Source organism: Bos indicus x Bos taurus, chromosome 2 (assembly GCF_003369695.1).
Source record: "Bos indicus x Bos taurus breed Angus x Brahman F1 hybrid chromosome 2, Bos_hybrid_MaternalHap_v2.0, whole genome shotgun sequence".
Lineage (NCBI taxonomy): Eukaryota > Metazoa > Chordata > Mammalia > Artiodactyla > Bovidae > Bos > Bos indicus x Bos taurus.
In genome coordinates this window covers 41,093,903-41,106,997 of record NC_040077.1, presented here as the reverse complement: position 1 = coordinate 41,106,997, position 13,095 = coordinate 41,093,903, and the positions used below count along the sequence as shown (strand labels likewise).

Here is a 13,095-nt window from a genome sequence, read left to right as displayed (position 1 = left end):
CTCACCTAGAGCCATACATCCTGGAATATGAAGTCAAGTGGGCTTTAGGAAGCATCACTATGAACAAAGCTAGTGGAGGTGATGGAATCCCAGTTGAGCTATTTCAAATCCTAAAAGATGATGCTGTGAAAGTGCTGCAGTCAATATGCCAGCAAATTTGGAAAACTCAGCAGTGGCCACAGGACTGGAAATGGTCAGTGTTCATTCCAATCCCTAAGAAAGGCAATGCCAAAGAATGCTCAAACTACTGCACAATTGTACTCATCTCACATGCTAGCAAAGTAAGGCTTAAAATTGTCCAAGCCAGGCTTCAAGCATACATGAACCATGACTTCCATATGTTCAAGCTGGTTTTAGAAAAGGCAGAGGAACCAGAGATCAAATTGCCAACATTCATTGGATCATCAAAAAAGCAGCAGAGTTCCAGGAAAATATCTATTACTGCTTTAATGACTATGCCAAAGCATTTGACGATGTGGATCACAGTAAACTGTGGAAAATTCTGAAAGAGATGGGAATACCAGACCACCTGATCTGCCTCTTGAGAAATCTGTATGCAGATCAAGAAGCAACGGTTAGAACTGGACATGAGCAACAGACAGGTTCCAAATAGGAAAAGGAGTACGTCAAGGCTGTATATTGTCACCCTTCTTATTTAACTTATATTCAGAGTACATCATGAGAAATGCTGGGCTGGATGAAGCAGAAGCTGGAATCAAGATTGCCCGGAGAAATATCAAAAACCTCAGGTATGTAGATGAAACCACCCTTATGGCAGAAAGTGAAGGAAAACTAAAGAACCTCTTGAAAGTGAAAGAGGAGAGTGAAAAAGTTGGCTTAAAACTCAACCTTCAGAAAACGAAGATCATGGCATCCGGTCCCATCACTTCATGGGAAATAGATGGGGAAACAGTGGATACAGTGGCAGACTTTATTTTGGGGGGCTCCAAAATCACTGCAGATGTTGACTGCAGCCATGAAATTAAAAGTCACTTACTCCTTGGCAGGAAAGGTATGACCAACCTAGACAGCATATTAAAAAGCAGAGACATCACTTTGCCAACAAAGGTCCGTCTAGTCAAGGCTATGGTTTTTTCAGTAGTCTTGTATGGATGTGAGAGTTGGACTACGAAGAAATCTGAATGCCAAAGAATTGATGCTTTTGGACTGTGGTGTTGGAGAAGACTCTTGAAAGTCCCTTGGACTGTAAGAAGTCCACCCAGTCCATCATAAAGGAGATCAGTCTGTCCTGGGTGTTCATTGAAAGGACTGAAACTGAAACTCTAGTACTTTGGCCACCTGATGCAAAGGGCTGACTCAGTTGAAAAGACCCTGATGCTGGGAAAGATTGAAGGTGGGAGGAGAAGGGACAACAGAGGATGAATTGGTTGGATGGCATCACCGACTCAGTGGAGATGTGTTTGGGTAAACTCCGAGAGTTGGCGATGGAGAGGGAGGTCTGGCTGCTGCAGTCCTTGGGGTCGTAAGGAATCGGGACGACTGAGCGACTGAACTGAAGTGAAGTGACTAAAATTGGTAAATGGTATGGAATGCCTAAAACACAACACTGTTTCGTTTCCTTGGTCACAGTGATGTGACTGTTGTTGGACTGAGCAATTGGAATGGCTATTTCATGGTTTCCCATCAGCTTATTTCACTAGTTATGAGCAACTCCAAGCATTGCAGATAACTCTCTTCAGAGTGGGCATCTGACCACATAGCAGAAAGAGGCAGTAGGAAGAAAACCTGCAACTCCTGAAAAATCACCCAGTTCTTTATCCTGGTCTCCATGGTCAAATAAGTAAGATTAGGTTAGAGGGGTTTCCCTGTTATCTCTGAGAGATGAGAATGTCGTTTCAAAAGTCAGAAAACTGAAAAGAGGGAATGATATCACCTAAACAGTGCTAGACTAGAGAGTAAGCTAATTACATTGGCAAATCAAGTTAATAAATTAAGAGGCAAAGTGAATTGTCTACACAAGCAATTATCTGAAACACTCATACAAGGCTGAAAATAAGTAGCATTGGATGGGCAGAATTGTCAGGTTTTTGTTTCAGTAAGATCTACCACGGAAAGTCTTGGCTTGGGATTTTTCTTTATTCACCATGTTTCCATCAGAAGCAGTGGGGTCAGTGGTATCTTTTTTTTTTTTAAATAAAACTTTAAACTGAAACCCAAAACCTTCTTGACTATGTACTAATATAGAGCAATATTAAACATATTTCCTAGAATAAAATGATACTTTATTTTTACCTGGTACTCAAGGAACTGGCATTACATACCTAGTTTTACAAGTTCTTATACTTTTGTATGAATTTTTATAAAGAGATAACATCAGCTATTTCACAAAGTGAATATGAAATTCCACATCATTGAAAAATATATCTATATATATGTACATGTGCATGTATATAATGTATAAAATTTATTTTACTTTTCTGTATTATAATTTTTCCAAAATTAAGTGCCACATTTATATGTGCAGGGCACTGATTTTTTTTTTTTTTATCTTTATTGGTGGATAGTCACTTTACATGGAGAAGGCAATGGCACCCCACTCCATTACTCTTGCCTGGAAAATCCCATGGATGGAGGAGCCTCGTAGGCTGCAGTCCATGGGGTCGCACAGAGTTGGACACGACTGAGGCGACTTAGCAGCAGCAGTAGCAGCAGCAGTCACTTTACAATATTGTATTAGTTTCTGCTGTATAGTAATGTGAATCAGTTATATGTATTCATATATCTTGTCTTTTTTAGATTTCCTTTCCATTTAGGTCACCCAGAGCATTGAGTAGAGTTCCCTGTGCTATACAGTAGGTTCTCATTAGTTATTTATTTTATACATAGTAGTGTATAAATATGATTTTAAAGGTAATTGAGACTCTCTACATTAAGGGTCAAAGTATAAGAGAAACAGATAAGACAAGGGCATATTTAAAAGCATGTCCTACTGTGTGCTTAGTCACTCACTCATATCTGACTCTTTGTGACCCCATGGACTGTATAGCCCACCAGGCTTCTCTGTCTATGGGGGTTCTCCAGGCAAGAATACTGGAGTGGGTTGCCATGCCCTCCTCCAGGAGATCCTCCCAACCCAGGGATCCAACCCAGGTCTCTTGCATTGAAGGCAGATTCTTTACCATAGGATCACCAGGGAAGCCTACTAGACAGGCTAAAATATGGGCCAGTAAAAACAGTCTGTGAAATTAAGAGATTATGTACTTAAAATAATACTAGCATAATAATTCAGGGAAGCCTGGCATGCTGCAGTCCATGGGGATGCAAAGAGTCGGACATGACTGAGCGACTGAACTGAACTGAGCATAAGAATATACAGACAAGTTAATCGGAACAAAGGACCCAGAAATAGATTCAACATATCTTAAACTTGGCATTTCAAATCATTTTATTTTTAAAAAATTATTAAATGATACTATAAAAGTAGGTTTACTGTTTGAAAAATATTCAAAAATATGTAAAGTTCCCATGAATTAAAAAATAAAAATCAAGCCAAAATTAACTAGATAATAATGTGATTTAAATATTTATTTGAGCTCATTGTGACTAAGTTATTTATTAGATCAGTAAAAAGAAACTATAATAGATAAATATATTAAACTTACTTTCCTGGAAAGGGCTTTGGTCTCACCCTTTAATAAAATTTTATCAGAATAAAAATATTTTATTTCCCACTGCTTATAGGTGGTCCTTTCACTATTCCAAAAATTTAGAATGTATGTCTCTTGCATTTTCTTGCCCAGGGTGGAAATAGAATGATTAGGTGTCTTTCAGTGTGGGATAGAGCCTTGGTAACATTTTTTCCATCTTTATGTATTTATTACATTGGCTGTATACTTACTATGTTCCAAGCAGTACTCTAAGTGTTAAAAGCTCACTTAAACCCAGCTGTAGGCTGATTGACACCTGAGTTCAAGTGAGGGACGTGAGTGGGAAAGGCCATGCTGGAAGAATTAAGTGCCTTTTTGATGTTATTTAGTCCCTAAGTCGTGTCTGACTGACCCTTTGCAAACACATGGACTGAAGCTTACCAGGCTCTTCTGTCCATGGGATTTTCCAGCCAAGAATACTGGTGTGGGATGCCATTTCCTTTTCTAGGGGATTTTTCGACCCAGGGATTGTACCCACATCTTTTGTATTGGCAGGAGGATTCTTTACCACTGAGCTACCAGGGAAGAGTCTTTTGGGGATACCCAGCTCTTCTGAAAGGCATGATCAAAAGAGAGGTAGAACAGGGAAGTGTTAAATGACAAGCTGTGGAATTTTTTACCTTTTTATTTATTTTGTAAAAATAATTTTTATTGGAATATAGTTGCTTTACAATGTTATATTAGTTTCTGCTGTATATCAGTGTGAATCAGTTATACATATATCCCCTTTTTTTATGGATTTCCTTCCTATTTAGGTCACCACAGAGCACTTAATAGAGTTCCCTATACTATATGGTAGGTTGCCATTGGAAGTGAAAGTGAAAGTCGCTCAGTTGTATCTGACTCTGTGAATTCTACAGGCCAGAGTACTAGAGTGGATAGCCGCTCCCTTCTGCAGGGGATCTTCCCAACTCAGGGATTAAAACTCAGGTCTCCCACATTGCAGGTGGATTCTTTACCAGCTGAGCTACCAGGGAAGCCTGGGTTACTATTAATTATTTATTTTATACATAGTTGTGTAAATATGTCCATACTAACTTCCCTATTCATTCGATATCTCCCCCCTGCTTTCTTTCCCACCTTGGTGTCCCTACATTTGTTCTCTACCTCTGTGTCTCTATTTCTGCTTTGCAAATAAGTTCATCTGTATCATTTTTCTAGATTCCACATAAAAGTGGTATTGTATGATACTTATTTTTCTCTTTTCTGAGTTACTTTTCTCTGTATGGGAGTCTCTAGTTCCATCCATATCTCTGCAAATGGCACTATTTCATTTTTTTTTATGACTGAGTAATATTCCATTGGCATCTGGTCCCATCACTTCATGGGAAATAGATAGAGAAACAGTGGAAACAATGTCAGACTTTATTTTGGGGGGCTCCAAAATCACTGCAGATGGTGATTGGAGCCATGAAATTAAAAGACGCTTACTCCTTGGAAGGAAAGTTATGACCAACCTAGATAGCATATTGAAAAGCAGAGACGTTACTTTGCCAACAAAGGTCCATCTAGTAAAGGCTATGGTTTTTCCAGTGGTCATGTATGGATGTGAGAGTTGGACTGTGAAGAAAGCTGAGTGCCGAAGAATTGATGGTTTTGAACTGTGGTGTTGGAGAAGACTCTTGAGAGTCCCTTGGACTGCAAGGAGATCCAACCAGTCCATTCTGAAAGAGATCAGTCCTGGGTGTTCATTGGAAGGAATGCTGCTAAAGCTGAAACTCCAATACTTTGGCCACCTCATGTGAAGAGTTGACTCATTGGAAAAGACTCTGATGCTGGGAGAGATTGGGGGCAGGAGGAGAAGGGGGTGACAGAGGATGAGATGGCTGGATGGCATCACTGACTCCATGGACATGAGTTTGAGTGAACTCCGGGAGATGGTGATAGACAGGGAGGCCTGGCGTGCTGTGATTCCTGGGGTCACAGAGTCAGACACGGTGGAGCAACTGAACTGAACTGAACTGAACTGAATATTCCATTATACATGTACTACATCTTTATCCATTCATCTGTTGATTAACATTTCAGTTGCTTCCTAGTCTTGGATATTGTAAATAGTGCTCCAGTGAACACTGGGCACATGTACCATTTTGAATTGTGTTTTTTTTCTGGGTATATGCTCTGGAATGGATTGCTGGGTCATATGGTAGTTCTATTTAGTTTTTTAAGGAACCTCCATACTGTTCTCTGTAGTGATTGTATCAAATTACATACCTACCAACAGTGTAAGAGGATTCCCTTTGCTTCACAGCCCCTCCAGCATTTATTGTTTGTAGATTTTTTAGTGATGGCCTTTGACCAGTGTGAGGTGATATTTCACTGTTATTTTGATTTACATTTCTCTCATAATTAGTGATATTGAGCATCTTTCCATGTGCCTTTTGGTCATCTATATGTCTTTGGAGAAATGTCTATTAGGTCTTCTGTCCATTTTTTGATTTTTTTTTTTTATGGAGCTGTATGAGCTATTACTATATTTTGGAGATTAATCCCTTGCCAGTTGCATCATTTGCAAATATTTTCTCCCATTCTGTAAGCTGGCTTTTTATTTTGCTTATAGTTTCCTTTGCTGCACAGAAGTTTTTAATTAGATCCCTAATATAACATTATAAAATGACTATAATTCTAATTTAAAATAAATTAAAACAAGAAAATATAAAAATGGATCTGAAAAATAAGACAGGTGTATGAAGTGTTATAGGGAGCAGAGGGTGATGCCTCTAAAGTGATTTCCTATGCTTTTATTCTTTGGGAGCTCTGCTAATGAAGAAGACAAGAATGTTTGGGGACAGTTTTCAAGTTTGTTTCAAGCCCTTCCATCACTTCCTTGGAGAGCAGCAGCTTTGTCTCCCTTTGGCCTCCATCAACTAACCATGAGCCCTTGCTCTACCACGTCTTGTCCGTTCTTGTCCCACTGCCATGAGTTGCTCCATGCTCCCGTTTCAGTATGTCCAGGAAAGAAGCAATTTTCAGGGTGCTTTGAGCTGTCTTAGTGAAAAAGGATATGAGAAGGAGAATTGCAGCTGTGCTACAAAGACTGGTGGAATTTCATCCAGTTCCCAGGTGGTGCAGTGGTAAAGAATCCACTAGCAAGTGCAGGAGATGTAAGAGACATGGGTTCAATCCCTTGGTTGGGAAGATCCCTTCGAGGAGGAAATGGCAACCCACTCCAGTGTTCTTGCCTGGAAAATCCCATGGACAGAGGAGCCTGGCGAACTACAGTCCATGCAGATCACACAAGAGTCGAACACAATTGATGGAGCATGTACAGTGGCTGCCACACTTAATAAGCCTGGAAGGAAGGTGTGGTCCCTGTTGTTTTAAGTTCTCTTTAAAATAAAAATTTTAAAACTACTAAAAACGTTCTTGGGTTTTAGATTGTTCCCTAGGTGTCAATTGTTGGGCAAAGGAAGTCTCACTCAGCAGCCTTTCTTACTAGTGACAATTAAGTAGAAAATTCTCTAAGAGGAAAAAGATTTAATTTACCAAAAATATCTTGAATCAACTTGAAATTTTAGGACCTATTCTAAGAGCATGACAAATATCACTGAGTGGGATTTATTTATTCCTTATATAAATGCCTATTGACTGAGTATTATACAAAAGAAAATTTGAATGTCATCACCCTCAATGAGAGGAATCAATATTAGAAGGGTGAAACTTTACTCAAATTGATCTCTTAATGCAATGGTGATCAAAAGCTCAGTACAACCAAACAGGCACTTATTTAATCAAGGAAATTTTGACAAACTGCCTTTTCATAGTGTGGGGCATACTGCACTTGTCCTATTTGTTAATTGAAAAAGAAGTGTAAGGACAAAAGGTAATATACATATATATATACACATATGTGTATTTATATATGTATATATATGGTTTTTTAAATTTTTAAATTTTATTATTGGGGTATAATTGCTTTACAATGTTGTATTAGTTTCTGCTATACAACAGAGTGAATAAGCTATATATATATTTTTTTAATTTTAAATAAATGTTTAAAAAAAATTCAGTCTAAGTTTTCCTAGTGTATTATAACCATTCTGTTGTGAAAGCCACAGAATCTTTTGAATTCTGTTAGAAATGAGAAACTTTCTGAAGTTGTTTCACATTTTTTGTAGGATATTGATTTCATGGTAAGCCAGTGATTCTGTCTCCATGGTACTCCCTTTTTTTCAGACTAAAGAATTTTTTGTTTTTAAACATTGACAGATCTGTTTTCTCATTCTTACAGGCACAGTACAACACTGGCAGTTGATTTGGGCTCTACAAAAGTTTGTTTTGATTTATTTGGTTCTCCCATAACCAGGTCAAGAGATATTAAAATAGTTTGTCTACAGATTATTTTGGTATATCATATGGCAATCAGATTGCCTGACATATGACATAGTCAGTGAATGAAGCTGGAAAAAGGGCAATAAAAGCTTCATTTTATAGATATTATGTATATTAATAATAATCAAAACTAAAGTTTATTGAGCACATTCTATGTGTCTCCTATATGGTTTTCATTCAGTGTCTCTGTTAATCCCAGCAATAGAGATAAGCTAGGTATTATTATTATTGTCATTTCTGTTTTTTCAGATGCGGGAATTGATGTTAGTAAGCAATTGAAGTTAACTTATTAACCCAGGATATATAGAGAGTAAGTATCTGGAATATACCCCTAAGCATTATTTTGAATGGCTAAAGAGTTTTTTTTTTTCATATATTTCGTGTCAGCAGGGGCTGCTGTCCCGTGTTTTTTGTTTTATTCCTAGCCTATGTGCCTTCATTAGTAACCAGCTCGCAGCCGTGCCCCACTTTCTTTCTACCTGGCACAGCAGTCTTTTCCAAATGCAAACCTCAAGCCTCTACTTGAAGATTACTAGATAGGAACCTACCATCCATGAAGTCTGTTTTTGAAGAGCAGGATATCCATGTCTTACGAGATCTGCTCTACTTTTTTTTCAGAATCATAGATTGGAGTTGTGTTTCCATTTTCTGATTCCACATTCTATTTGACAGAGTTTTCTTCTATTAGGATCCAAATTTAACTCCAATTTTCCCTTTTCCTTACCTGGTTTTGCCTACTTCAGTGACTGCTGATAAGAGCATAGCTTTATATAGATATGATGATATGCCACTGTTCAAGGTAAATTTATTATTTGGGGTCAGTTTTATGACTATCTTGGCAAAATATGAAATAAAATATGTTAAATGTTGGCATCATCCAGTAAATTGAAACAGATTTCACTGTAGAAACTGAAATATGAAAAAAATTGTTATTGATCTTATCAATTCAACCTTTTTACCCTAAGAACAAAATGTTAGAAATGGGGGAGATTTTGAGTTACAAATGCTAATGGTGTCAACTGGCACCTTCCTCACCTATGAAGAACTATACATTATACCCTACTGCATCAGAGATAAATGCATTGTCCATGTAATAATATGTTTCAAAATTGGGTTTACATGCCCCAGATAAATTGTCAAAACTCACAGCACATATAAAAATGCATATATTAATCAACTTCTTGTGGTGTCTACAGAGTTGCCACTCACTGCACACTTACTATTATTCTCTCTAAATGGTGTCACCAATTCCAATCTGCACACATTTTCTCCTGTCTTGTTTCTTCCTCAAAATTTATGCCAAGATTATTACCTGATACACACATGTTTTAAGAAGAGATAGCTTTTCTTTTTAAAAGAGATAACTTTTCTTTTTAAACTAATTTTGGTGATTTCTCTTGGTTTTCAGTACTTAAGTAACTTTTGGCATTGATGACATATCTCCATTCCTAGGGGACAAATATCATTTTATGAATTATTAGCAACATTTTCAAATATATCATTCTTAATATAATATATAGGTATAGCAATAGTATGGCTTCCCGGGTGGTGCTAATGGTAAAGAACATGCATGCCAATGCAAGAGACACCAGAGATGCAGGCTCGATTTTCTGGCTCAGGAAGACTGTCTGGAGGAGGGAATGGTAATCCACTCCAGTATACTTGCCTGGAGAATCCCATGGACAGAAGAGCCTGACAAACTAAAGTCCATAGGGTTGCAAAGAGTTGGACATGACAAGTAACTTCACACACACACACACACACAATAATAGTACAAGTCGTGGTGTACAATAATAGTACAGGTCATGGTGAAATTGTATATAAAAATGAAGTATTTTAAAGGAGGAGATCACAGTATAGTAAGCTAATAAAATGATTTTTGCTCACTTTTTGGTCTTTTTCTTTTATAATTTAATCTCAGTAGAAATGCTTTACAGGGCCTTTGGGTGAAAAATATATAATCAGTAATGTTATGTACATTATTGTGAAAGGTGACCACCCAGGAACATTTTAAGATCTTTGTCAAATCCTAGGAATACAGTGGTAACAAAAGGATTTATTGTAAACCAGGCAATTTAACAAAGTACTTTTAGAGCCAGATAGCAATTCTAGAAAAGATCACAGCCATAAATAGGTAAGACAGTTAAAAGCAGGCACCGTGACTTCCACAGAGACAAGGCTGGTGTATTTATGGCATGTTGAATGTGCAGGAATAGCTGCCGTAGCCCCAGTAGTTAGATAGGAAAGTAGAGTTGCCTAATTTGTTTGACTTTTATTCAATATAAACATTTCCTTTAGAGTCATGTCTGTGTGTGTGCTCAGTTGCTCAGTCGTATTCAACTCTTTGCAACCCCATGGTCTTTTAGCCCACTAGGTTCCTCTGTCCATGAAATTTTCCAGGCAAGAATACTGGAGTGGGTTGCCATTTGCTATCCCAGGAGATCTTCCCAACCCAGAGATTGAACCCTCATCTCTTGCATCTCCTGCATTGGCAGGCAGATTTTTTTCCCACTGTGCCACCTATATAGAAGCCATGTTTCTATATAATTATTCTTCTATATTCTTGTTTTCATTCTGCTTAAGGAAAAGGTCCTCCTTAGCTTCTTAAATATATGTTTTGAATATAACTCAGTCCTAAAGAGGTGAACATGTATGGTTATTAATTCTGTTGTAGAAAATTCTCAGGAATTTAACAAGTATCAACAGCTAATTCTGTTCCAAAGAACTATATTAATAATCGGTATTAACAAATAGATTTTGTGGATTTTATTCAATTCTTTACCTCTTTTTGTTTACTAAAACTGCCTTAGACATTAATATTGATTGTAGAGTCAGCTTTCAACAGTGTCCTTCTCTGTAATTTAATTATAGACTTATTATACATGACCTTGTTCACCAGAAAGAATCAAAGTTGAATAGATGGAAAATGTGTGAGTCAACCCAGTTTTGTCCTTATGTACTTAAGCGTAGGTGTATATGAAGCCCTCCTGGGATTTGATTGGCTATAGATCCCCTTCCTGTCTTCTGTATATCCTTCCTCCAATTTATGAGGTTCACATGACAGTCTCCCTGACTCCATTCTTAATATTCATTGCCTCGCATTTTGCCCTGCAGTCATGGTGGACTCTCACCCTGCCCCCGCAACTACAGTTGTTTATAATTGCCATCTTTACACCCACCCAGGACCTTTGCATTCATGGTCCTTTTGATGAACCCCGGTTCTGCCAGATGTTTTCATGGTTTCCGTTGCTTACTTTATTTACACATCTGCCCATCAGGGAGTTATTTCTTGATACCTAACATATGGATGCCTGCTCCATTAGTCACACTGCTTTATTATTCCTTTCCTTGTGGCTCAGCTGGTAAAGAATCTCCCTGCAATTCAGGAGACTTGAGTTTGATCCCTGGTTTGGGAAGATCCCCTAGAGAAGGGAAAGGCCACCCAATCCAGTATTCTGGCCTGAAGAATTCCACTAAATATATAGTCCATGGGGTCACAAAGAGTTGGACACGACTGAGTGACTTTCACTTTCACTATTATTCTTCAAAGAGCTTATTATTTTCTAGCATGATGTCATTCAGTTGTTTATCTTTTGTGTCCCTTTCCATTAGAATATATATTTCATGAGGGTGTTCCTTTGCCTGGTATATAGTACTTTCTTGAGATTATTTATAATAGAAATAATTAAGAATTAATATTTAATAATTAATAAAAATGTTTTTATGATAAATTTAGAATATTTTTAATGAAAAGGAATAACTAGTTAATGTAATCAAATAAAGAAAATTCTAGAGTTGAGCTGTAGGAGTTGCTTGTATATTTTTGAGATTAGTTGTTTGTCCGTTGCTTCATTTGCTATTATTTTCTCCCATTCTGAAGGCTGCCTTTTCACCTTGCTAATAGTTTCCTTTGTTGTGCAGAAGCTTTTAAGTTTAATTAGGTCCCATTTGTTTATTTTTGCTTTTATTTCCAATATTCTGGGAGGTGGGTCATAGAGGATCCTGCTGTGATGTATGTTGGAGAGTGTTTTGCCTATGTTCTCCTCTAGGAGTTTCATAGTTTCTGGTCTTATGTTTAGATCTTTAATCCATTTTGAGTTTATTTTTGTGTAAGGTGTTAGAAAGTGTTCTAGTTTCATTCTTTTACAAGTGGTTGACCAGTTTTCCCAGCACCACTTGTTAAAGAGATTGTCTTTTCTCCATTGTATATTCTTGCCTCCTTTGTCAAAGATAAGGTGTCCATATGTGCATGGATTTATCTCTGGGCTTTCTATTTTGTTCCATTAATCAATATTTCTGTCTTTGTGCCAGTACCATACTGTCTTGATAACTGTGGCTTTGTAATAGAGCCTGAAGTCAGGTAGGTTGATTCCTCCAGTTCCATTCTTCTTTCTCAAGATCGCTTTGGCTATTTGAGGTTTTTTGTATTTCCATACAAATTGTGAAATTATTTGTTCTAGCTCTGTGAAGAATACCGTTGGTAGCTTGATAGGGATTGCACTGAATCTATAAATTGCTTTGGGTAGTATACTCATTTTCACTATATTGATTCTTCCAATCCAAGAACATGGTATATTTCGCCATCTATTAGTGTCCTCTTTGATTTCTTTCACCAGTGTTTTATAGTTTTCTACATATAGGTCTTTAGTTTCTTTAGGTAGATATATTCCTAAGTATTTTATTCTTTCCGTTGCAATGGTGAATGGAATTGTTTCCTTAATTTCTCTTTCAGTTTTCTCATTATTAGTGTATGGGAATGCAAGGGATTTCTGTGTGTTGATTTTATATCCTGCAAATTTACTATAATCATTGATTAGTTCTAGTAATTTTCTGGTGGAGTCTTTAGGGTTTTCTATGTAGAGGATCATGTCATCTGCAAATAGTGAGAGTTTTACTTCTTCTTTTCCAATTTGGATTCCTTTTATTTCTTTTTCTGCTCTGATTGCTGTGGCCAAAACTTCCAAAAAATAAATGACTCAATCAAAAAATGGGCCAAAGAACTAAATAGACATTTCTCCCAAGAAGACGTACAGATGGCTAACAAACACATGAAAAGATGCTCAACATCACTCATTATCAGAGAAATGCAAATCAA

At 37.3% G+C, this 13,095-nt stretch overlaps 1 protein-coding gene across 3 annotated transcripts in view; it reads left to right on the top strand.

Annotated features, from left to right (window-relative positions):
* The window catches only part of KCNJ3 (potassium voltage-gated channel subfamily J member 3), a 198,220-nt gene that overhangs the window by 134,641 nt on the left and 50,484 nt on the right, over positions 1-13,095 (top strand). The window contains exon 3 of one of the 3 annotated variants that reach the window (XM_027560359.1): positions 8,250-8,310. The exons of the other annotated variants lie outside the window; for them this stretch is intronic. Within the exon in view, the coding sequence (XP_027416160.1) occupies positions 8,250-8,293 (44 nt within the window). The 3' untranslated portion in view covers positions 8,294-8,310. The remainder of the gene's footprint in view (positions 1-8,249; positions 8,311-13,095) is intronic. 3 annotated transcript variants of the gene reach the window in all.